The sequence below is a fragment of the Mustela putorius genome, unplaced genomic scaffold (genome assembly GCF_011764305.1).
Source record: "Mustela putorius furo isolate JIRA1106 unplaced genomic scaffold, ASM1176430v1.1 tig00002118_pilon_pilon_pilon, whole genome shotgun sequence".
NCBI classification, from domain to species: Eukaryota; Metazoa; Chordata; class Mammalia; order Carnivora; family Mustelidae; genus Mustela; species Mustela putorius.
Genome location: NW_025421952.1, coordinates 246,823 through 270,163, shown reverse-complemented (window position 1 = coordinate 270,163; position 23,341 = coordinate 246,823). Strand labels below are relative to the sequence as shown.

Sequence of the window (23,341 nt, the reverse complement as noted above, 5' to 3'; positions counted from 1 at the left end):
GCTCCCTGGGTGTCTGTGAAATGAATACATGACTTTTCAATTTTAACCCTGGGTGACGGACAAGATGATGGCATTTTGAACAACATAGGAAACATTAGGCAGACGTTGTGTGGTAGGAGGCTGAAAATGAACTATACCATTTGAAGTGCTTGTAAAATCTATGCAGAGATGTTCACCTTGCCGCTCAGATTAATTGTCTAGACCTGTGCTACCCAGTCCGGTATCCACTGGCCACGTGGCGCCATTCAAATTTAAATTAACCAAAATTACATACAATTTAAAATTCAGTTCCTTACTCGCACTGTGGACGTTTCAAGTATCACATGTGGCTAGAGGCTATCACATTGGACAGAGCAGATCTTGGATATTTCATCATCATAGAAAATTCTATTGGACAGCATTAGCCTATACTCTAGATCTTGGAGGTAGATGTAGTTATCAACATATTTGGCCACAAAGTTCCTTTCAGTGTTTTTTCTTCTCATAAACATCTCTCAAACACAGCAATCCCACTTGAGTATTACTGTCCTCACTAGGACTTCATCTTTTTATGGTATGCTGGCTGGTCTCCTACCAACTTTTTCCAGCCTAGAGCATAGAACATAGCCCTGGCTTTATGGAAGAGAAACCACACGCACAGAGCTTCCCACGGCTGACTGTGTCACTCGCCAAAACTGACTGAACCAACAAACAAAATCTCTCAGCACCCCACCACCTGCAGCAGCTTTTCCCAGCCTGTTTGGACCCTGAAAACTTTCATTGTCAAAATTTGTCGACCCCTTGGGAATTTATACATCGCTTTATCTCTTTTTCATAATACATGATAAGTGACATTAGGTATATAATATTTTCATTTTAAAGCAGCATGTTTTTTAAAGTTGGAAAGTTCATTTTAACATCTTTAAGAGGAGAAGACGAATGCCCACTTTCCCCCATGTAACAGGTGAGGCATGAAAGTTCATTGACTTTAACAGGTGTGCATTGTTCCAGAACACTTAGAGATATAAGAAAGGGCAAATATAGTTCCTTGTCTACATTGAGTATAATCTGCTTTAAGCCTCCTATGACCTAGGTTGGCTAAAAAGCCCAGGGTCCGTTTTTCCTCCCCCAACCTTTGTACTGTATGGGAGTTCTGGAGCTTTTGCAGTTTATCCCAAATGGTGGAAGGTCATGTCCTTTTTTAAAAAACAAAGATTTTATTTTTATTTATTTGGGGAGAGCGTGTGCGCAAGCAGTGAGGAGGGGCAGTGAGGGGGAGAGAGAGAGAGAGAAACCTCAAGTCGGTTTCCCACTAGCATGGAGCCCAATGTGGGGCTTGATCCCATGACTCTCAGATCAGGACACGAGCCCAAATCAAGAGACACTCAACCAACTGACCCACCCAAGTGCCCAGATGGTTAGGTTCTTAAACCATGGGAGTAACTGTTGCTTTTCATCTTGGGCATCTGAAGGCAAAAACGGTGGCTCAAGGGCACCTGGGTAGCTCAGTGGGTTAAAGCCTCTGCCTTTGGCTCAGGTCATGATCTCAGGGTCCTGGGATCGAACCTTGCATCGGGCTGTCTGCTCAGCAGTGAGCCTGCTCCCCACACCCCTGACCCCCGCCTGCCTCTCTGCCTACTTGTGATCTCTGTCTGTCAAATAAATAAAAAAATTAATCTTTAAAAAAGTGCATAATGTATCTTCGTGATTCCATAACCCACATTGTTTTGACAAGGCAAATGTCGGGTAACATAATTTCATTCCTAATTAAATGCGTGTTTCTAAAAGGTAAAGACTCAATTTTAAGAGAAAATACTTAATCACAGTATCATTATATGCCTAAAAATTTAACAATCATCTTTGAGTACCATCAAATATCCATCAGTATTCAAATACCAAATGTATCATAAATGATAAAAATCATTTTTGACAGTCTGTTTGACTCAAGATCTAAATAAGGTTCCAATATTGAGATTGGTTGGTGTGTTTAATTTCCTTATAATTTGTAGATTCCCTACCTCCATATCTTTCTTTTATTCTTTCCATTTATATGTTAAAGAAATGGATCATTTGTCTTCTAGAGTTTTGCAGGCAAGATTTTACTGATTAAATACCCATGTTGTTATTTAATATGTTCCATTTTTCTTCTCTATTTCTTTAAATGGGTAAGTTGGATCTAAGACTTATCAGAATTACTTTGGAGGGATGGGAGACAATTTCAAAGGTCATGATGATTATTAGGAGGGACACAATTCTGGTATTTTATTTTATTATTATTATTACTTTTTAAAAGATTTTATTTATTTATTTGGCAGACAGAGATCACAAGTAGGCAGAGAGAGAGAGAGGGGGAAGCAGGGTCCCCGCTGAGCAGAAAGCCCAATGCGGGGCTCGATCCCAGGGCCCTGGGATCATGACCTGAGCCGAAGGCAGAGGCTTTAACACACTGAGCCACCCAGGTGCAGAGGCTTTAACACACTGAGCCACCAGGTCTGGTCTTTTAAATGCCATTTTCTAGGGGCACCTGCCTGGCTCAGTCAGTAGAGCATGTGACTCTTGATCTTGGGATAGTAAGTTTGAGCCCCACACTGGGTGTAGAGATTATTTTTTAAAAAATCTTAAAAAAAAAAAAAGTCATTTTCTAAATTATGTCAACACTTCAAAATAGAGTGCCTGGGTGGCTCAGTTGGTTAAGCAACTGCGTTTGGCTCAGGTCATGATACTGGAGTTCCGGAATTGAGTCCCGCATCAGGCTACCAGCTCCATGGGGAGTCTGCTTCTCCCTCTGATCTTCTCTCCTCTCATGTTCTCTCTCACTGTCTCTATCTCAAATAAATAAATAAAATCTTTAAAGATTTCTTTTTATTCAATTATTTGACAGACAGAGATCACAAGTAGGTAGAGAGGCAGGCAGAGGGGAGAGAAAGAGGAGAAGCAGGCTCCCTGCCAAGCAGAGAGCCTGATGTGGGCCACCATCCCAGGATCCTGAGATCATGACCTGAGCCGAAGGCAGAGGCTTAACCCACTGAGCCACCCAGGCACCCATAAATAAAATCTTTAAAAATAATAATAAATACCTCAAAATAAAATGGACTTTTTAAAAACAAAAGGGGGGGGGTTTCCTATATTGACCTTTTATTAAAAGTCTTGCTTAATTTGCTTATCAATCCTAAAAATGGATCGGTAGATGCTTTTCCAAAGGCATTTTGTGATTCCCTACACAGTCCCATTGTCTGCATATGATAACTTTATTTCTTCTTTTCTAATCCTATGACTTCTATTTCTTTTCCTTGCTTTGTTGCATGGAGTAAGATTCCCAGTACTGTGTTCAGTAGATAGTGGGGATTTTTGTCTTCTTTCTTTATGTAGAGGAAGGTTTTCTTTAACTCACCATTTATGCATAATGTTTGCTGTGTGGCTTTTGTAAATATTGTTTAGCAGATGAAGAAAGCTCCCTTTTATTTCTGGTTGCTAAGAATTTTAGCATGAATGGGTGTTGAATTTTATCAAGCACTTTTTCTGCCTCTATTGAGAAGTTCATAGGATTTTTCTTGTTTATTCTATTAAAGTGCTGAAAGACAATGAATTTTTAAAGTATTAAACCAACTGTGAATTTTTGAAACAGATATAACATGTTTGTGACACTATTCATGATCCTTTTTATATATTGTTGAATCAAGTTTGCCGATATTAAGTTTAGGAATTTTGCGTCTGTTTCCATGAAAGAGACTGACCTGTGAGTTTTCCTTTCTAATAATGTCTTGATCAGATTCTAGAATCAAGGTTAAGTCAGCCTCCCAAAGTAAAGGGAGAAGTAACTTTTCTTTTCTACCTCATTAGCATAACCAAGGCATTCCTATCAATCAGGAAATTCCCAGTGTTTTTTTTTTTTAAACAAAGCACCAGACAAGTGTCTCACCAGACCGCTTTTTTTTTTTTTAATAGATTTTATTTATTAACTTGACAGAGACAGACAGATCACAAGCAGGCAGAGAGGCAGGCAGAGAGAGAGGAGGAACCTGCTGAGCAAAGAGCCCGATACGGGGCACGATCCCAGAACCCCTGAGATATTGACCTGAGCCGAAGGCAGAGGCTTTAACCCACTGAGACCACCCAGGTGCCCCCCCAGTGTTTTTGATGCTCTGTGTCAGGAGTCTGGGACAAACACCAGATCCACACACACACACACACACACAGAGTTGGGGGGGGGGATTGAAAAATTAGCTGGTATTAATATATTTCTGGAGGCTGATAAATCCCAAATTCTTGAGGCAGGCTGGAAACTTAGGCAGGGTTTCTATTTTCAATCTTTTTTAAAAAAATTAAATTCAATTATTTATTTTTAAAAATATTTTATTTATTTGACAGAGAGAGAGAGACAGTGAGAGAGGGAACACAAGCAGGGGGAGTGGGAGAGGGAGAAGCAGGCTTCCAGCTGAGCAGGGAGCCAGATGTGGGGCTTGATCCCAGGACCCTGGGATCATGACCTGAGTAGAAGGCAGATGCTTGATGACTGAACCACCTAGGTACCCCTAAGCATCCAACTCTTGATCTCAGCTTAGGTCTTGATATTGATCTTTATCTTGATCTTAGGTCATGAGGTCAAGCTCTCCATTGGGCCCAGTATGGAGCCAACTTAAAAACAACAACAACAACAACAACAACTGATTTTTGTGTGTTGATACTGCATTCTGTAACTTTGCTAAATTCATTTATTAGTTCTAATTGGGTTTCTGTGTGTGTGTGTGTGTGTGTGTGTGTGTGTGTGTATTCTTTATGATATTATGGTGTCTGTGAATAGAGATAGAGATTGTTTAACTTTTCCTCTTCAAAGGAAAGGATGGTTTTACTTTTCTTACCTAATTGCTCTGGTTGGAGTTTCTAGCACAATGTTAAAGAAAAGTAGTGAAGGGGTGCCTGGGTGGCTCAGTGGGTTAAAGCCTCTGCCTTCGGCTCAGGTCATAATCCCAGGGTCCTGGGATCGAGCCCCGCATCAGGCTCTTTGCTCAGTGGGGAGCCTGCTTCCTCCCCTCTCTCTCTGCCTGCCTCTCTGCCTACTTGTGATCTCTGTCTGTCAAATAAAATAAATAAAATCTGTAAAAAAAAAAAAGAAAAGAAAAGAAATGTACTGAAATTGAGCATCCTTGTCTGTTCACTACCTTAAAAGAAAAGCTGTCAGGCTTTCACTATTGAGAATGATATTAGCTATGGGTTTTTCATTAATACCCCTTACTATATTGAGGAAATTCCCTTCTATCCCTAGTTTGTTAAGTGTTTTAATTTTTTTTATTAAATCATGAATAGGTGTTGGATTTTGGCAATCCTTTTTCTCCAATTGTCCAGTCTTTTTCCCCTTTGTGTTATTAATGTGGTGTATCACATTGATTTACTTTCTTATGTTGAACCAGGATTCTTGGGAGAATTTTTTTTTTTTAAAGATTTTATTTATTTATTTGACAGAGAGAAATCACAAGTAGATGGAAAGGCAGGCAGAGAGAGAGAGAGGGAAGCAGGCTCTCCGCTGAGCAGAGAGCCCGATGCGGGACTCGATCCCAGGACTCTGAGATCATGACCTGAGCCGAAGGCAGCGGCTTAACCCACTGAGCCACCCAGGTGCCCTCTTGGGAGAATTTTTGCTTTTAACACTTTTATTCAACATTGTTTAGCTAAAACATTTTGGCAATACTATGAATATTATGTAGGCTCTTGTAATACACTCTCCGAGACTGATGTCATGATTCAAAAGGGAGAAATAAAAATTGTTTTATTTGAAATGGTAACAAATGTAATTCTGCCTTTAAAGTGACTTGGACGTGCTTGCAAAAAACTCAGGAGTTTATGTTACTGATTGGGAAATTCTGCCCTAAAGGATAAAATAAAAATTCCATCATTTGGCAAAATCTGGCTTCCACTTCTATTTTCAGCTTTTGTCTTAGCAAATGTGCACCTGACACTCATGACTTTATAATCTTCTTGGGGATGTTGCTTTGGACTTGCCTGGAATGCTCTTTTTTCACCTAAAAACTTTCTGCTGATTTTTCAGACTCCAGTACAATTGGCCACTTCTGGAGTAACTTTTCCCATCTCTCCCAGGCAGTGAATCCCTGTCCTTTTATTCTCTGACGCTTATATTTCTGTTATATATTTATTTATTAATATACCTATAAATTTAAATTTATTTATTAATATATTTAGATGTTTCTGTTCTATATTTATTTACATGTGGTTTATGTGCTCTATATTTACCACACTGTATTATAACTTAGGTGTTTAGACATCTGTTTTCCCTATTAATGTGAATTCCCAGAATACAGGGGTCATATTTACCTTTGTAGTCCTAGCAACCCAAGCTACTGCCTAGAACTTAGTAAGCACTCATTAAATGATCTATGAATACATGAATGGGGTGCCAGTTGTGCTGTGGTTATGGACACCAACTGGATCAATATTTGTGTCTGTAAGAGGAAATGTGCTCTTGATTCTCTAACCTAGAACATTTTCTGATTTTATTCTTTTCTCTTTGTGCCTCTCTAGACTTCAAAGAAGCATAAATTCAAAAAGATGCAGAAACTCACAGGTCAGAAAGATCCTATCCTTGATTCTTCAGCTCAAGGCTACTGACAAATCAACTGTGGGTCTGCTTTAAGACTCCAGACTTTAATAACAGGTTGAGGGAGGGAATTGGAAAAAGATTATGTAAATGAAAGAAATGTGCTTATTCTTTCTAGCATCTCCAAAGATGCCAGATTCTTTTGAGCAACTTCCAAAGAGATGTAAACAGATTGATAATTCTTCCTATGCTTCCTTTCCCCATGCTTTCTTGCCTAATTTTCCTTTTGGGTAGAACTCAAAGTATCAGGAAAGAAATTGGGTGAGATTAATGTTTGGTGCAGGAAGTTCCGATAACTTTTTCCCCTGTCATAGGCACTGGATAGAATCCTTTGGGGGAAAAAATATGTGTTATGAACTTTGGTTCCCCTACTCCAACTCCCTACTCGCATGATTGTTCCTGCTCTTTCCAACAGCTTCATCTACTCCACGGTGAAGGCAGCATAGTAGAGTTCAAAATATAAAAACTTGAGCCCTGGGTTAAGTCTGAGCTCTACCACTAATTAACTTAATGACCCTAGGCATGGTTTCACCTTTGTTTTCTTATGTGTACAACAAGGGGGTGGAACAAGGTAGAGGTGGTATCAACAATTAGGGTGCTAAAAGCTTCTTTATCTCTGCTCCCAGCTTCCCAGTGGGAAGAAAATCTTAGGATGAGCTGCTCCGAAGCTAATGGGACACAGTGAGTAGAGTTGACCTTCACTATCTATTCCTCCTCTCTTCAGCTTACTCTACTGATAAGCTCTATAGGAGTGAAGAGAAAGGTACCTAGTACTGTTTTACTTCCTTCAGAATGATAGCTGTTCCTTTTCTAAGTCAAGTCACTATTCTTACTGGTTTCCTTACTAGTACTTTAATATCACTTCAGTGACATTGACCTACTCTTGTATCCAGATTTTCAGGTCTCCCTATGGGATGGGCCCAGGAGTACGCATTCTGGTCAATGGAGAGAAGTCTTCAACAGATCTTCCAACATCTGGAATGTGCAAGGTCAGGGAAGGTCGTTTCTGGGAGGAGGTTGCGTGGTGGAAGTTTTTGTTTTTTGTCTTAAGTAAACTCTACTTGAATTGAATTGAATTCCAGAGATCAAGAATTGCATGCTCTACCAACCGAGCTAGCCAGATGCCCCAAAGTTGGTAGAACTTGTAAGAGGGAGGGTGGAAGAGACCGAAGTAGGGAGGTGGGAAAGAGGGAAAGAGGGAGGGAAAAAGAGAGGGAAAAGAGAGATTGTTAGTTGGTTGCTTATTTACTTAGTTTGGGCAGTGGGCATAAATTCTGGGTCCAAAGGTTTAGTCCATGGATCATTTCTGATTGGAATGGAGACCCATACCTTCCTCTCCTCCTCGTAGAGGAATTCTTTACATAAGTAATTGAGATTGGGGAAGACAACCTCTTTTGTTGTTATTGTTCTCCCTCAGGACAAAATATTTCACATATGAAATAGCCATTACCTTTCCCTTTTCCTACTTTTTCCTGCCCCAAAGCAAATGGAAACTTTTCTTTATTTCCTAGATCAGCTCTTAAGGAATTCTGTTTGCCTGAATCACAGGATACCATTTCTTCCTCCACCTCCTCTGTGCTTGTGCCTCAGGAGCCTGTTCTACCCTGTTGTGGCTGTAAAAAGGCAAAACATTCTCCTAAGGACAGCAGCTCCTCCGGATCATTATGCAGCAACTCCAGCCTGTCCCACCTTCCCGTCTTTTCTAAAGGAACAACCCGGCAAATCCGGAGCCATAGTTTACCTATTTTACCCAGAAACCAGTCTTCCATGTTCAGGAACCAGGGCACAGCCCTGCCTCCTTTTCAGCCCTCAGAGTTTGGGAAATCAGAACTTTTACAGAATTTGGCAGCTCTTTCACCCTTAAGATCCCAAAACTCTTTGATCAACTCTGTGTTCGAATCCCCAGATCTCTGCCAACAAGAAAAAACAAAGAGTGGGGGAGAGAGCAAGAGTCATTTGACATTGGATCGTGGGCCAGATTTTATTTTCACCAAGGCAAGACCACGGTTCTCGGGGTGGGCTCCAATCCTGCTCTCTCCTTTGGCTCGGTGGGAGTTAGAGGGACATATGGCTTGGAAGGTTTATACTTTGAGGGAACAAACAGTGCCTCTGCCGGTGAGGGAGTCATGGGCAATGCTGAATTATTTAACTGAGGCACAAGGAGGAGTTCCCGAAGCACAGAAACCTCAAATCCAGGTATCTATGCCCATTCATCAAAGCACTGAACAAAGTCTCTACAATAAATTCCCAAACTGTCCATCATTTCAGCTCCATGTGAATATTGGAGTGGAATCTGGATTAAATCGAACAGAAACAAAAATTTCACAGTCACTTATCCCAGGTAAGCAGTCACAACTTGGGGATGGCCCGCAAATCCTTGAATCCAGGCCCTTAGCTACATCATTGGGCACTCCGCTTCCCAAAAGTTTAGGAGCTGACGTAATTCCAGAGAAGACCACTGGACTGCAGGAGCAGCCAAAACACGTTCTAGAACTTAATATAGAACAGAGGGTCCTAGGTCTTCTGGAAAAAGGGATTCAGCAGCATAAGTCCCACATGACTAATGTGGAATTGACCCCAGGGCTACCATGTCAAGTTACAGAGAGCATAAAGGTAACTCCTTTAGCATTACTTCAAGTCATGGATGCAATGGGGATGATTCCAGAATCACATTCAGAAGTGATAGAATCTGTGGGCTTGTTCACACAGCCACCAGACAAAGTTGGGAAACCAATGGAAACGACAAAAAAAGTGAGTGTAAGCACTAAACCATCATATCAAGTCACTAAACCAAGTGCTCAGCATCAAGTTATGGAATCCAAGATGACCTCCAGTCCACTGAATCAAGTCACAGATAATGTGACGGTAAATCCTGCAGCATTGCTTCAAGTCATGGATTCAAGTCATAGTCCAGTGGCACTATTACAAGCTATGGATTTCGTGGGAATAATTCCACCAGCACGGTCACATGTTATAGAATCTGGAGATTCACAGTCTGAAATTGCAACTTTGGCCCCAGGAGCAGCTCAATCAGTCGGTTTGACATCTTCTAGCTCTCCTCCTACTATTGGTCCACCTGGAGTTGTAGGATCTGTGGGTTTACTTCCAAAGCGACCACTTAAAGTCACAGAATCAGTAGGGACGATTCCAATGTCATCACATCAATCCATACGTTCTTTAAAGGTAAGTCCAGTAGCACTGGGGTCATCCATGGGAATGATCATAAGACCACAATCCCAAGTTGCAGAAACTCAGGATTTGACCTCGAGGCCAGTATCTCAAGTCAGGAAACCTCTGGAGTTGACTCCTGGGTCATGGATTCAAGTGCGAGACTCTGTGGAGTTGACTCCACAACCACATGTTCAAGGCACAAAGACTACAGCATCAACCCCAGGGCTACCTCATCAAGTCATGGAATCTCCAAGTTTGACCCCATGGCATCAGATCTTAGCATCTTCCGAGATGAGTCCAAGGCAAAGCCATCAAATGATGGAAACTATGGGGTCGGCTTCTGACCCCATAACCAGAAATCTGACTGATTCAAAACTGTCCCATCATCAAATAATGGAACATTTAGGGACAGTCCCAAGATCACTGGGTCAAAGAACAGCATCTAAGGAAATGAGCCAAAAGCCACTGCATCAAGTCACAAAATCTGCAGTAATGACCACCATGTCTCTACTTCCAGGTGCAGAATATTTGGGGGAGAAGCCAATGCCACAACTTACGACTGTGGATTCTATGACGTTACCCCCAGCACTGCACAATGTAACATCTGTAGACATGACTCCAGGTTCGGTCCCACAGATGGTGAAATATGGACAGCTGATCCCAACTGTGAGCCCTAGAGAATTGGCCCCAGAACTTCAACTGCAGATTGTAACATCTAATGAGTTGGCTCCTATTTCACAGCTGGAAAGTGGGAATTCTGTACAGTTAGCACCAGGGTCTCAGCTTCAAGGTGTGAAATCTATTCATTTTACCCTAGGAACACAACAACAAAGTCGAAAATCTGCTGAGTTAGCCCAGGCACCACAGTTGCAAAATAGGAAATCCCTAGATTTGACCCACAATCCACAGTTGCAAGGTCTGGAATATGTTCATTTGGCCCTACCGCCGAAGTTTTCAGATACAAAAGCTGTGGAGCTGATCCTAAGACCAACCCAGGGAGAGAAGAAATCCATGGAGTTTGCCCCAAAGCCATGGTTACAAGATGAAAGATCTAAGGAGACAGCCCCAGTACTATTGCTTAAAGGTGTGAAATTTCCTCAAATGGTAGAATGTAGAAATGTGGTTCCTGAAACACAGGTGGAAAGTATGAAATATGAGGAGCCGATCTCAAGGGCACACATTCAAGCAGTAAAATCTGCAGAGCTGAACCTCAAGTCAAATCATCAAGCCACAGAACCTGAAGGATTAACCCCATGGCATCAAACTTTGGAATCTTCAGGAATGATCCCAGAGCCAGGATATCAAGGATCAGAAGTAGAGTTGACTTCCAACCCTTGTCACCACAGGAAAGAATCTCTGGAGTTGACACAATCATCTTTAAGTACTCCAGGGCCATTGAACCAGACTTCAGAATCTATGCAGGCAAAATCAGTGCCATTCCAAGGTGCTCTTGAGACAATGCTCCAAGGCGTAAAGGCCTTGGAGACTCGAACGCCTCAACACATAATAAAAGAATCTCCAGAGTTAGTACCAGGATCAGAGATGCAAGGAATGAATCCAGAAGTGTTGAACCCAGAGTCCCAAAGTATGAAGTTTGTTCATCTGGATCTAGGACCGTATTCAGAATTTATGAACTATAAGAAGTTGGCCCCAGAACCTCAATATCAAGGTGTGAAATCTGGGCCACTGACCCCAGAACCGCAGCCCCAAAGTACAAAACCTGAGGAGTTTACTCTAGGTCCGTTAATGCATGGCAATAAAGTTGTGGATTTAAGTGTACCACTGGAAGTATCGAAAAGGTTGATTCCTGAAACACACGTACATGTTGAATCGAGGAAACTAAGCTTGGAACCACATTTACAAGCAACGGCGTCTTTGGGTCCAACTTCGAGACCACGGCGTCCAGACACGGCATCCGTAAAGTTAGCTTCTGAGACCTGGCCAGAAGAGGAGGAATCTGTGAAATTAATCCCAGAGCAAGTCACAGGAACTACTGGGATGATGCCCAGGCCATGTTTTCAGAATATTTCAGAGATGACTCTGGGGCCAGGCCATCAAGACACAGAAACTGCACGGCTCTTTTCTGGGGCTTTGCTCCAAGTGGCATTAACACCAAAACCAACAGGTCAAGTTACAGAATCTACAGAAATGACTCTAAAGCCACACCTTCAAGTTACTGAGCCTTCAGAGATACCCCTAAAGTCAGAATACAAAAACACAGAACCTTTTGGGTTGGCATTGTCTCAAGTGGAAAATATCCAGGAGACGATGCCAGTACCACCATATTCAGTAAGAGGATCCCTGGAGTTGACTTTAGGACCACGAATGCAATATGAGAAATCAGAGCCACTAATGCAAAATTTGAAATCTGTCAAGTTAACCCCTGAGTCATCCCCAGTAGTGGTGGGACCTAAACAACTTATCACAGGACCAAAAGAACATGTTCCGGCGTTGACCCCAGAGGCACAGTTCCAGGGAGTAAAGTCTATGCTGCTGCATCCAGAGCCACAATTACAAGATGTGGAATATGTGAACTTAATCCAACAGCCAGCTACTACTGGAATGGTAGAATCTGAGAAGCTGGTACAAGAGCCAATACTACAATGTATAGTATCAGAGGAATTGACTAAGGGGGCACAGCTTCAGGGCGTGAAATTGATCCCAGGGCCACATTTGCAAAGTGTCCGATTTTCACATTTACCTCCAGGGCCAGGTGTGGCGGGTATGAAACCAATGGAGCTGACCCCAGACTCAAAACTTCAAGGTGTCAAATCTGAGGAGTTGACCTCGGAGCTGAAAGATGTGAAACCCGTGGTCTTAACTACAGGAAAGGGTCTAAAGGGTACGGAATCTACTTTGCTAACCCCCAGGCCACAGCTGGAAGGTGAGAAATCTATGGAGATAACCACAGTGCCATGGATAGAATATGCCAAACCTGTGAAAAGCACCCACGATACCAAGCTTCAAGGTACAACTTCTGACAGGATTCTGCATGCAAGAATTCAAGACTCCAAAGCTGTGGAGTTGGTCCAAAGAACCCAACTGCAAGATGCCCAAACTGTGGAATTGAAATTTGAGCCCAAGATGGAAGGTGAGAAAGCTGTGCCTTTTGCACCAGGGCCATTGCTCCAAGGGTCTGAACTGCAAGGTGTGAAACCCAAGGAACTGACTTTAGAGCCACAAACCCAAGATAGTAAAGTGGTCGACAGTACCCCGTGTTTAAAGCATCAAAGTTTACAATCTGTAGAGGAAACTCCAGATTCAGAGCCGCACTGTGCAAAATCTGTAAAGTTGACCCCGAGGCTAAACAAGCAGGAAGTAAAATCTGTGAAAGCGACCAGAAGATCAAAGTTTGAAGGAGTAACAACTGTGGATTTAGCCCCAAGGCAACAGTTTCCAGAGACGGCACTCATGAATTTAACGTCTGGGCCAGAACAGGATGGCACGCTATCTGTAATCTCTCCAGAGCATCAATGTGTGAATTCAGAGCAGTTGCAGAGAGGGGCTAAGTCAGACGATGGGCTGTCTTTGGAGTTAACTCCAGAGCTAAAATTTAAAGGTAAAAAATTAGTAGACCTCAATTTTGAGTCACAGTTGGAAAGTATGAGATCAGGCTTGACTCCAGAATCAAATATTCAAGGTTTAAAACCTAAAGAATTCAAGCCTGAACCACTTGAACCACAGCTGCAAAGCACAAAGTCTCCTAAGTTGACCCCAGGGGCACCACTGCACCAGACTGAAGGCTCAGAGTTAGCTTCAGAGCCACAGCTTTGTGTAAAAACCGTTGAGTTGAAACAAGAGCCACTGCTTGAAAGTACGAGATGCATTCAGTGGATCCCAGGACCTAAGTTCCAAGCTGTGAAATCTGTAGAGTTCAATCTCAGGTCACAGTCTCCAGGTGTTCAATTTGTAGGATTGAAATCTTCGACACAGTTACGAGGTGTGAAGTCATCTGAATTGACTCTCGGGTCCAAATCTCAAGGTGTGATATATACAGAGTTCAACCTTGTGCCACGGTTGCAGAACATGAAAACCTCTGGGGTGCGCGCAGGAACACAGCTGCAAAAAGGGAAGGTTTTGGCATCAACCTCAGAGCCACAGCTTCAAGATGTCAAAACTACTGAATTCAAAAAAGAGCCACAGCTGGAAAGAGTGAGGTGTATCCAGTGGATACCAGGACCTGATTTCCAAGGTGTGAAGTCTATAGGGTTACAGTCTCAAGGTGTTAAGTCTCTAGGGTTGAAACCTTTGATACAGTTCAGAGATAGAAAGTCATCTACATTAACTCCAAGGCCAAAGCTCCAAGATACACAATCTTCGGCATCACTCCAGGAACATGAGCTTCAAGACTGTGATTTGAAACCTTGTCGACAGGTTAGAAGTGTGAAATCATGTGAGCTGACTTCAAGGTCAAAGCTCTGGGATATAAAATTTATACCACTGGAATCTAGGCTTTGCATGCATGATAGGAAATCTACTAAACTGCCTGCAAAACCAAAGCTTCAAGCAGTGAAATCCTTACAGTCATCCCCAGGAGCACAGCTTCAGGGTGTGAAGTCTCTGGTGCTTATGGAAGGTCCACAGCTTCCTGGTGTGAAATCTGGGCTATTAAGCCAAGGGTCACAATTACAAAGCAATACAAGTAGAGAATTGAACTCCCCACTACACTTGACAAGCACAAAGTCTTCTGAATTGACTCTTCAGACAAAGCCTCAAGATATGAAATCTGAGAATTTCAACTCTGGGTCACAGTGGCATGATCTAAAACCTTCTAAGTTGTCACCTGAGATAAAGTCCCAAGATAAGACATTTACTGAGTTAAATCCAAGTTCACAGTTGAATGGTATAACATTTTCTACACTGATCACAGGAACAAAGATTCAAGGTACCAAATGTACAGATTTCAACCTTGGGCCATTGTCACAACATGTGAATTCTTCCAAAAGGACCTCAAAGACAAAGCTTCAACATGTAAAACATAAAGAAAGCTGTCCCAGTCCCCAGGTGCAAGTTGTGAAATCTTCTGACCTGCCTCTTGGATCAAAGCTTCAAAATGTGCAGGTGGTGTTCAACCCTGACCCACAGTTTCAAGGAGAGAAATGTTCTAAATTAATCTCAAAAACAAAGTTTCAAGATGTGGAATCTGTGAATGTCAAACCTGGGCCACAGCTGAGAGGTGTGAAATCTTCTGAATTGATACAGGGGACAAAGCTTCAAAAAGTGAAGTCCATGGACTTCAAGTCGGGTCCCCAGTTGGAAGATGTGACATCTTCTGTGTTGATCATGGCTATAAAGCTTCGAGATGTAAAATCTATGAATTTCAAGTGTGGACCACACTTGAAGGATGGGAAATCTTCACAAGTGATCCCAAGGGAAAAGCTTGGAGGTGTGAAATCTGCAGAACTGAAAGCTAATCCAAAGTTACAAGGGGAGAAATCTTCTGATCTAACCCTGGAGAGGAAGTTTTCAGGTATGAAAGCAGGCCCACAGTTACAAGACGTGCAATGTTCTGAATTGATCATGGGTATAAAACTTCAGGATAAAACATCGGCAGGATTCGGTTCTAGATCGCACTTGCGAGGTGTGAGATCTTCTGAAGTGATCCCAGGGTCAAAACTTCAACAAGTGAAACCCTCTGAGTTCAACCACGGTCCAAAGCTACAAGGTGGGAAATCTGATTTAATTCAGGGGAGGAGGCTTCAAGGGGTGAAATCTGTGGAGTTCAATCCTGGACCACAGAGACCAGGTGAGAAATCCGATTTGATGCTAGAGTGCAGGCTCCAAGATTTGAAATCTGTTGACTTAAAACCGGTTCTGCAGTTACAAGGTGTGCCATCTTCGGAGTTAACACCAAAAACAAAGCTTCAAAGTGGAGAATCTGTGGAGTTCCTTATCAGACCCACGTGGCAAGACCTGAAACCTCTTGAATTGACTCTAGGTGCAAAGACCCAAGATGTGAAATCTTTGGGGTTTGAGTCAGTCCCACGGTTACAAAATAGGAAACTGCCTATGTTGACACCAGGATCACACATTCAAGGCATGAAATCTCTGAAATTCAGCCCTGGGGCAACGTTGCAAGGTGCAAAATCTCCTGAGTCTGTAAAGCTTCAAATGAAAACCACAGAGGTCAACCAGGACCTAGAGTTCCAGGTCGCAAAACCCTCTGAGTTAGCCTTGGAATCAAAGATTGGCAATGTGAGATCTTCCGAGTTCAATGCTGGGAAGCAGCGGCAAGAAGAGAAGTCTTGTACGTTGAAACCATGGCCAGAGCTTCAAAGTGTGAAATTTGTGCTGTACAACCCTGGACCACATTGGCAACATATAAAATCTTCAGAATTGTGCAAAGAGACAAAGCTCCAAGATGTGAAATCTGAGGAATCCAATCCTGAGCAACAGTGGCAAGATGTTAAATCCTCTGAGTTATGCCAGGGATCAAAGCTTCAAGGTATGCCATCCTTCAAGTTCAATCCAGGGCCACAGTTACAAGAGATAAAACCTGAGTTGTGCACAGACAGGAAGCTTCCATATGAGCCAGTTCTGGAAACGAAGCATCATCCTAAATTACAAGGTAGGAAATCCTCTGAATTTAATCTAGCCCCACAGCTTCAGTGTAGAAATATTAGGGCATTCAGTACCGGACCACCATTGAATGGTGTAAAATCTGACTTGAATTCTGGATCAGAGCCTCGAGGTATAAAACCCCAGGTGTTCTGCCCTGGGCCACCTTTGCAGGATGTGAATTCTTCTGCATTTATTTCAAAACCAAAACTTCAGTGTGTAAATTCTGTTAAATGCAAATCTGAGCCACCCTTGCAAGGTATAAACCCTTCTGAATTAACTTCAGTTTCCAAACTTCAAGGTACAAAGTATTCTGAGTTGAGGTCAGAGACCCCTAGGGAGACAACTATGGTGTTCAACCCTGATCCACATTTGCAAGATTTGAAATCCGAATTGTTTCCAGGGTCAAAGTTTCTTGCTGTAGCACCTATGGAATGCAACCCCGGGCCACAGACGAAGTGTGTAAATTCTTTGAAGTTGGATCCAGAGCCGAAAGTACAATGTGCTAATTCTATGGGGTATGAACTTGGGCCACCTTTGCAAGGTATACAGTCTTTTGAGTTGACTTCAGGGGTTAAATGTCAAGGTATGGGATCTTTGGATTTGAATCTGGGGTCAGAAGTTCTAGGTATAAAATCTCTTATGTTCGACCCTGTGCAACATTTACAAAATGTGAAACGCGAATTGAGTCCAGGGACAAAGTTTCAAGGTATAACATCACAAGAATTAAACTGTGGCCCAGAGCTGCAAGGTGTGAATTCTTCTGATTTGAATTTGGGGTCAGAACTTCAATGCATAAATGCTATAAAGTTTAATCCAGACCCAGAGATGCAAGGCATGAAACCCTCTGACTTGGATCCTACGTCACAATATCAAGGTACAAAATCTATTCTGTTCAGCCCTGGACCACATTTGCAAGGTGTAAAATCTTCTGAGCTAATTCCAGGGACAAAGTTTCCAGAAATCCAGTTTTTGGAGAATCACTGTGGGTCCCAGCAACAAGTTGTGTACTCAGTGTTCACTTTAGGCTCTTCGCTGAATGGTATGAAATCTGTGTTATTTTTACCAAAGCCACTGCTTGAAGATGTAAAGTCTGTGAAGACCAACAAAGAGCCAGTGTCTTGTGGTGGAAATTCTGTGAAACTGGCTTCAGGCTCTGAGCTGCAGGACTTGAAATGTGAGATGTTTGCAGTAGAGCCATGTTTTACAAAAGTGAAACCTGTGGCGTTAAATCCAGGGCCACATGCTCAAGGTATGAATTCTGGGGAGTTGCCCTCACACCTCAGGCAGCACAGTGAGAGATCTGTGGTGTTTGCACCAAAGGTGTGTTTTCAAGATGTGAAATCTCTGGCGTTGAATCCAGGGCCACAACCTCAAGATGTGAATTCTAAGGCTTTGATTTCTTGCCTCAGGCAGAAATCTATGGTGTTTGAATCAGAGCCATGTTCTCAAGATGTGACATCTTTGAAGTCAAAGCTACAGCTACAGCCTCCGAGTGCTAATTCTTCAGGGTTTCCCTCATGCCTAAGGTCACCAAGTGTTAATTCTGAGGTCTTTGCACCGGAACTATGTTTTCAAGATGTGAAATCGGTGGGGTTGACACCAGGGTCCCCACAGCAAGGTATGAATTGCCAAGAGTTGACTTCAGGATGGCAAAGTATGAAACCAACAGTGTTGGCACCAGAGCCAACTAAGAAGTTCATGCCAGGACCCATGGTGCGTAGTGTTAAATTTTCAAGTTTGTCTCCAGAATCACAGCGACAAGGTGAGAAACCTTTGGAGTTTACTCCAGAAGCAAAGTTGCAAAGTATAAAACATGTGGCATTGTCTTCAGCATCTCTGCAACAAGATATGAAATCTGTAGACTTACTACCGGGGTCACTGCTTCCAAGAACAAAATCTGAGGTACTAACTCCAAGGAGGAGCTATCAAATCACAGATTCCTCGGAGATAATCCCTAGGCCGGGGCATCAATTTGTAGAAGGTGCAGAGATGATCCCAACACCAAAGCCTCAAGTCCCTAAATCTGTGAATTTGGTGATCCCAACACCAAAGCATCAAGTCTCCAAATCTGTAAATGTGATTTCAGTACCAATTTATCATACCACAGAAAGGTTGGCCTATCAAGGCAATGAAACTGTAGAAAAATCTGTGGGGTTGGCCCCAAAGTCAACAAGTAAAACCACGGAATCTTCAGGAGTGCCTCTAAGGCTAGATCTTCAAGCCCCAGAATCTGTTGATCTGACTCCTGTGCTAAGGAATCAAGGCTCTGAAACCTTAGGATTAACCTTAAAGAAAATCCCAGAAACTCTCGAGTTGCTCTCTCAGTCATGGCCTCAAGTTAAGGACTCGGGGGAATCCTATACAAGGCCAGTGCAGGAAGTTACAGGATCTGAAGAGATGACACTAGAGCCCAAGCATCACACTACAGAAACTATAGGGTTGACTCCCAAAGCAAGGCCAACAGAGAAGGAATTCCTTGGCATGACCCCAAAGCCAATAAGTAAAACCACTGGATATACAGAGCGCGCTCCAAGGCCCTATCCTCAAGCACTAGAATTTGCGGAGGCGATCTCCGAGAAAAGACTGCAAAGGGAAGGATCAGAAGCACTGACTACAGAGTCATTACATCATGTCCCAGAATCTTCAGAGATGACACCAAGGCTAAGATATCCAGTTCCTGAATCTGTGGGTTCAACCTCTAAGCAGTGGCTTCAAAGGGAGGAATCTTTAGATTTGTCCCCAAGGCAGACACGTCAAGCTACTGGACATGCAGAACCTGTAGAGCTCACATCTGACACACGGCAGCAAGGGGATGGACCAATGGGGCTGACACAGTCACAGAATCAAAGTATGAAATATTCACAGATAGCTCCAGGACTACAGGGTCAAATTACAGAGCTTATGAGGATTAGTCCAAAGCTGCTCCATCAAGTCACAGGATGTACAAAGACACAGCTTCAAGCTGCTCAACCAATAGGAATAACCTCAAGAAGCCCCCCAAAAGTTGTTGAATATGTGAAAGTGTCTCCTGGGCCACCACTTCATGCTGTAAAGTCTGTACCATTAACACCCGGGGGAACCTCTCAAATGGTAGACTATGTTGAACTGACTCCAAAAGTACAAGATGTGAGACCTTCTGAGTTTACCTCAGGGCTATGGTTGCAAAGTATAAAATCAAAGGAATTAACCACAGAGCCAACACACCAGATTTTGGATAGAATGAAGTTGACAGGCTTTCAAATTGTAAAGACTCTTTTAATCCCACGGCCACCACTTCAAATTGTAAAATCTGAGGAATTAGCACCACCACCAATTCCTCAGATTGTAGAACCAATAGGAGTCTCCTTAGGATCAGCTACTGAAGTAATGGATTGTTTGGATTTCTTCCCAAGGCCACATCTTCAAGAAATGGTAGGACTAACTGTGAGGCCAAATATCGAAGAGAAATCGTCAGAATCACTCTCACAGCCAGCATTTTCTTTGGAGGAATCGACAGTGTTCACTCATGAACAAGGGCTTCAGGCTGTGAAAGGAATGCGGGTAAAAATAGGGCCTCCTCAAATCATGGAATGTGAGGATTTGAATCTAGTACAGATATATCAGAATAGGGAATCTGAGGATTTTATGTCAAGAGAGGAGTTACAAATAGGGAATTCTTTCTCTAGATTTCTACAGAACTCTTCAAACTCGCTCATCTCAAGCTCTGTCGAAGCATCTGAATTAGGAAGCCTTTGTGATCTAGAGATGCCAGAAGTGTCAAGGGCCTTGGATATAAATAACTTTGGGACAGATATTTTGCAGTCTGAAGAATCCTTTATAGACCCTACTATGATACAAACTTCAACCTTTCCCTTGTCCCTTCACAATCAACCCTCTGATGAGATAGGTCACATTGTAGAAATGCCACATTTTGAGATCCCAGGAGTGGGTGTCGTATCTAAGAGGACTGATAAGAAGCAGGTGGAGAAGCTAGAGAATTCACTCCAGCGCCTATCCCAACATCCACTGCAAAGCTGGAGATCACCATCTAGGACCTTCCAGTCAGGATCAGGAACTCAAAGAGGCCTGAATGGGTCTGTCTTGAGCAGACAACAGAATGTCTGGGAGAATCACTCCTGGAGACAACGATTACCCAGAAAATACCTCTCCAAGATGCTAGTGTTAGGGAATGTCTTGGGAACCACCATGGAAAGGAACCTTTGTTCTCAAACATCTTTACCGGAAAGAGCCACTGCAGATATCTGTCAATCTATTCAGAATTTATTTGGGGTTCCTGCGGAACTGATGGAACTTTCCAAGAGCCTACTAGAGAAGAGTCAAAGTAGTATTTCTCAGACTTCAGTGCCCGAAAACTACATTCAGAGACACACTTCCTATCATGGTCACGAACAAAGAAGAGCCTTAAGGATGTGGACACGTAGCTCCATGTCCTCCATAATACAGCAACACTCTGGGGCTAGTGCGAAAATAAAGAAAAGTTCGAAGCTTAGTGATATATCCCAGGAAGTCATTCAGCACATGCCTGTTTCATGTACAGAGGGCCAGCCTCCTGTGCCAGTAAATTTAGAGTCTTCCTTCAATATACGTTTTACTAGGAAAGATTCTGTTCCAATGGAAGAGAGTAAGACCTCACAGAGTTCACAGACAAGGATTTTTGAGCCCCAACACTGTCTCAAGCCAAGTTATCTTCCCCAGGCCAAGACTGACTTGTCAGAACAGTTCCAGTTGCTACAAGATCTGCGGCTAAAAATAGCAGCAAAACTGTTAAGGAGTCAGATACCCCCCAATGTACCTCCACCTCTAACTTCAGGTGTGGTTTTAAAATACCCTTTCTGCCTACAGTGTGGCCTATGTGCAGGACTTAATTGCCGTCATCAATTACAGGGCACTTTGGGGTCTTACCTTCTTATCTACCCACAGCTCCACCTTGTAAGTACTCCCGAAAACCATGGAGAGATTAAGGTGAGTTTGGGCTTTAGGTTGCAAACTAGGAAAAGATCCCAAGTCCCAAAGTACCACAGAAGAGACAGATCCATCACACCAAGGAGTTCTATATCACTACCACTAAGGAAAGCTAAAGCCTATACTCGAGCTTCCAAGAGTCCTACTTCTACAATGGATTTCCGGTCTGTATCTTCCCAGTCTCCTGCTCCTGTACAAGTCCACATCAGGCAAAGACAGTCTAGAAGCCCTGCCCTAGCAGGAAAGACGATAATTGGAGGGCCAGGGCACTATGAGTTTACTCCAGTTCACTCTCTACCAGAGAGTGACTCTGAAACCGATCAGGATGAAACATGGGCTAAAAGGAGAACCAAAAAGACCCGTAGTTCAAAATACCCAAAGAAAAGTATCACTACGGGAGGCAGAACACAAAACACAACGTTCTGCAGAAATGGTAGAACCACAATACGGAGTTCTTCTCGGGATTTACCAGACCAGTTAAGAAGGAAGAGGAATGGAGCATCTCAGACAACTACTGCCTCTTCAAAAAGACAACCTAAGAAATCCTCCAAACCCAAATTCATTCAACGGCTTTTTCAAGGTCTAAAGCAAGCATTCCAGAAAGCATGCAGAACTATGGCTTTTGCTGGACAGAAGCCTGAGGACACGTCAAGGCCAGACCATTTGTGTTCAAGCAAAAAGCACCATCCAAAACGAAAAGCCAGAGATTATTCCTCATCAAGAGATATCAAAAGAGATAGGAAGTCAGTTGGTAAGCTAAAGCGAACAGACATAACCACTAAGCAGGAGAAGATGTTATGGGAAGAAATACAGCAATTCACATCAGCTCATCAACCAAAAAGAGGTAGCTCCTTCCAACATAGACATACGCAACAACCCAAGCCCATAGTTTCCCAAAGAAGTGCTATTTTCAAAACCACTTCAGTTGGACAGGCTGTGGTCATTGTTCAAAACGACAACAGCAGCAAAGGTAACAAAAGCTCTACCAGATGTGAAATCTCTAGCCAGGAGTCCAAGAGCTCCAAAACAGGAACCAGAGTTCAGGCCAGAGGGAGAAATCTACACGGTTCCCTTAAGAGAACCTCACACAGTCACCTAACAGAGAAACTCACACCCACGAAGCAAAACCACCATAGCATCATAAGGGAGAGAACCCCATATAATTCCTCGGAAAAGAGCCATCGCAGTCCCTCTGAGAGGCGCCATCGAAGTCATCCTCGGAGGAGACATCACAGTTCCTCTGAAAGAAGCCATCAGAGTCCCTGTGAGAGGAGATGTCGCAGTCCTTGTGAGAGGAGATGTCGCAGTCTCTTTCAGAAAACACATCACAGTCCCTTAGAGGTGAGAGGATACAGCCCTTCTGAGAGAAGACAGCACAGGCCCTCTGAGAGGAGTGGTCACAGTTCCTCAGATAGAACTCACTGTAGTCCCTCTGAAAGACATGGACACAGTCCCTCTGAGAGGAACAGACACAGTCATTCTGAGAAGAGCCAAGAGAACCATGTTGAAAGGGGCCAGTACAGTTGGTGTGGGAAAACCCATCTCCGTGTATTGGAGGTGAGAGGACACAGCCCTACTGAGGGAAGACAGCACAGGTCCTCTGAGATGAGTGGTCACAATTCCTCAGAGAGAACTCACTGTAGTCCCTCTGAAAAAAATGGACGCAGTCCCTCTGAGAGGAAAAGACACAGTCATTCTCAGCAGAGCCAACAGAACCAATTTGAAAGGGGCCAGTACAGTTCGTGTGGGAAAACCCATTTCCGCGTCTTGGAGGTGAGAGGACACAGCCCTATTGAAAGAAGACAGCAAAGGCTCTCTGAGAGGATTGGTTGCAGTTCCTCAGAGAGAAGTCACTGTAGTCCCTCTGAAAGAAATGGACACAGTCCCTCTGAGAGGAATAGACACAGTCATTCTGAGCAGAGCCAACAGAACCAGTCTGAAAGGGGCCAGTACAGTTGGTGTGGGAAAACCCATCTTAGTCCCTTGAAAGTGAGAGGACACAGCCCTATTGAGAGAAGACAGCACAGGCCCTCTGAGAGGAGTGGTCCCAGGTCCTCA

General features: G+C 43.2%; 1 protein-coding gene across 1 annotated transcript in view; it reads left to right on the top strand.

Annotated features, from left to right (window-relative positions):
- The first annotated feature begins 6,171 nt into the window (after positions 1–6,171).
- Positions 6,172–23,341, top strand: part of LOC123394263 — an 18,847-nt gene continuing 1,677 nt past the window's right edge. The window contains exons 1-4 of the mRNA XM_045088015.1: positions 6,172–6,556; positions 7,216–7,270; positions 7,483–7,578; positions 8,101–22,840. Of these exons, the coding sequence (XP_044943950.1) occupies positions 6,541–6,556; positions 7,216–7,270; positions 7,483–7,578; positions 8,101–22,840 (14,907 nt within the window). The 5' untranslated portion in view covers positions 6,172–6,540. The remainder of the gene's footprint in view (positions 6,557–7,215; positions 7,271–7,482; positions 7,579–8,100; positions 22,841–23,341) is intronic.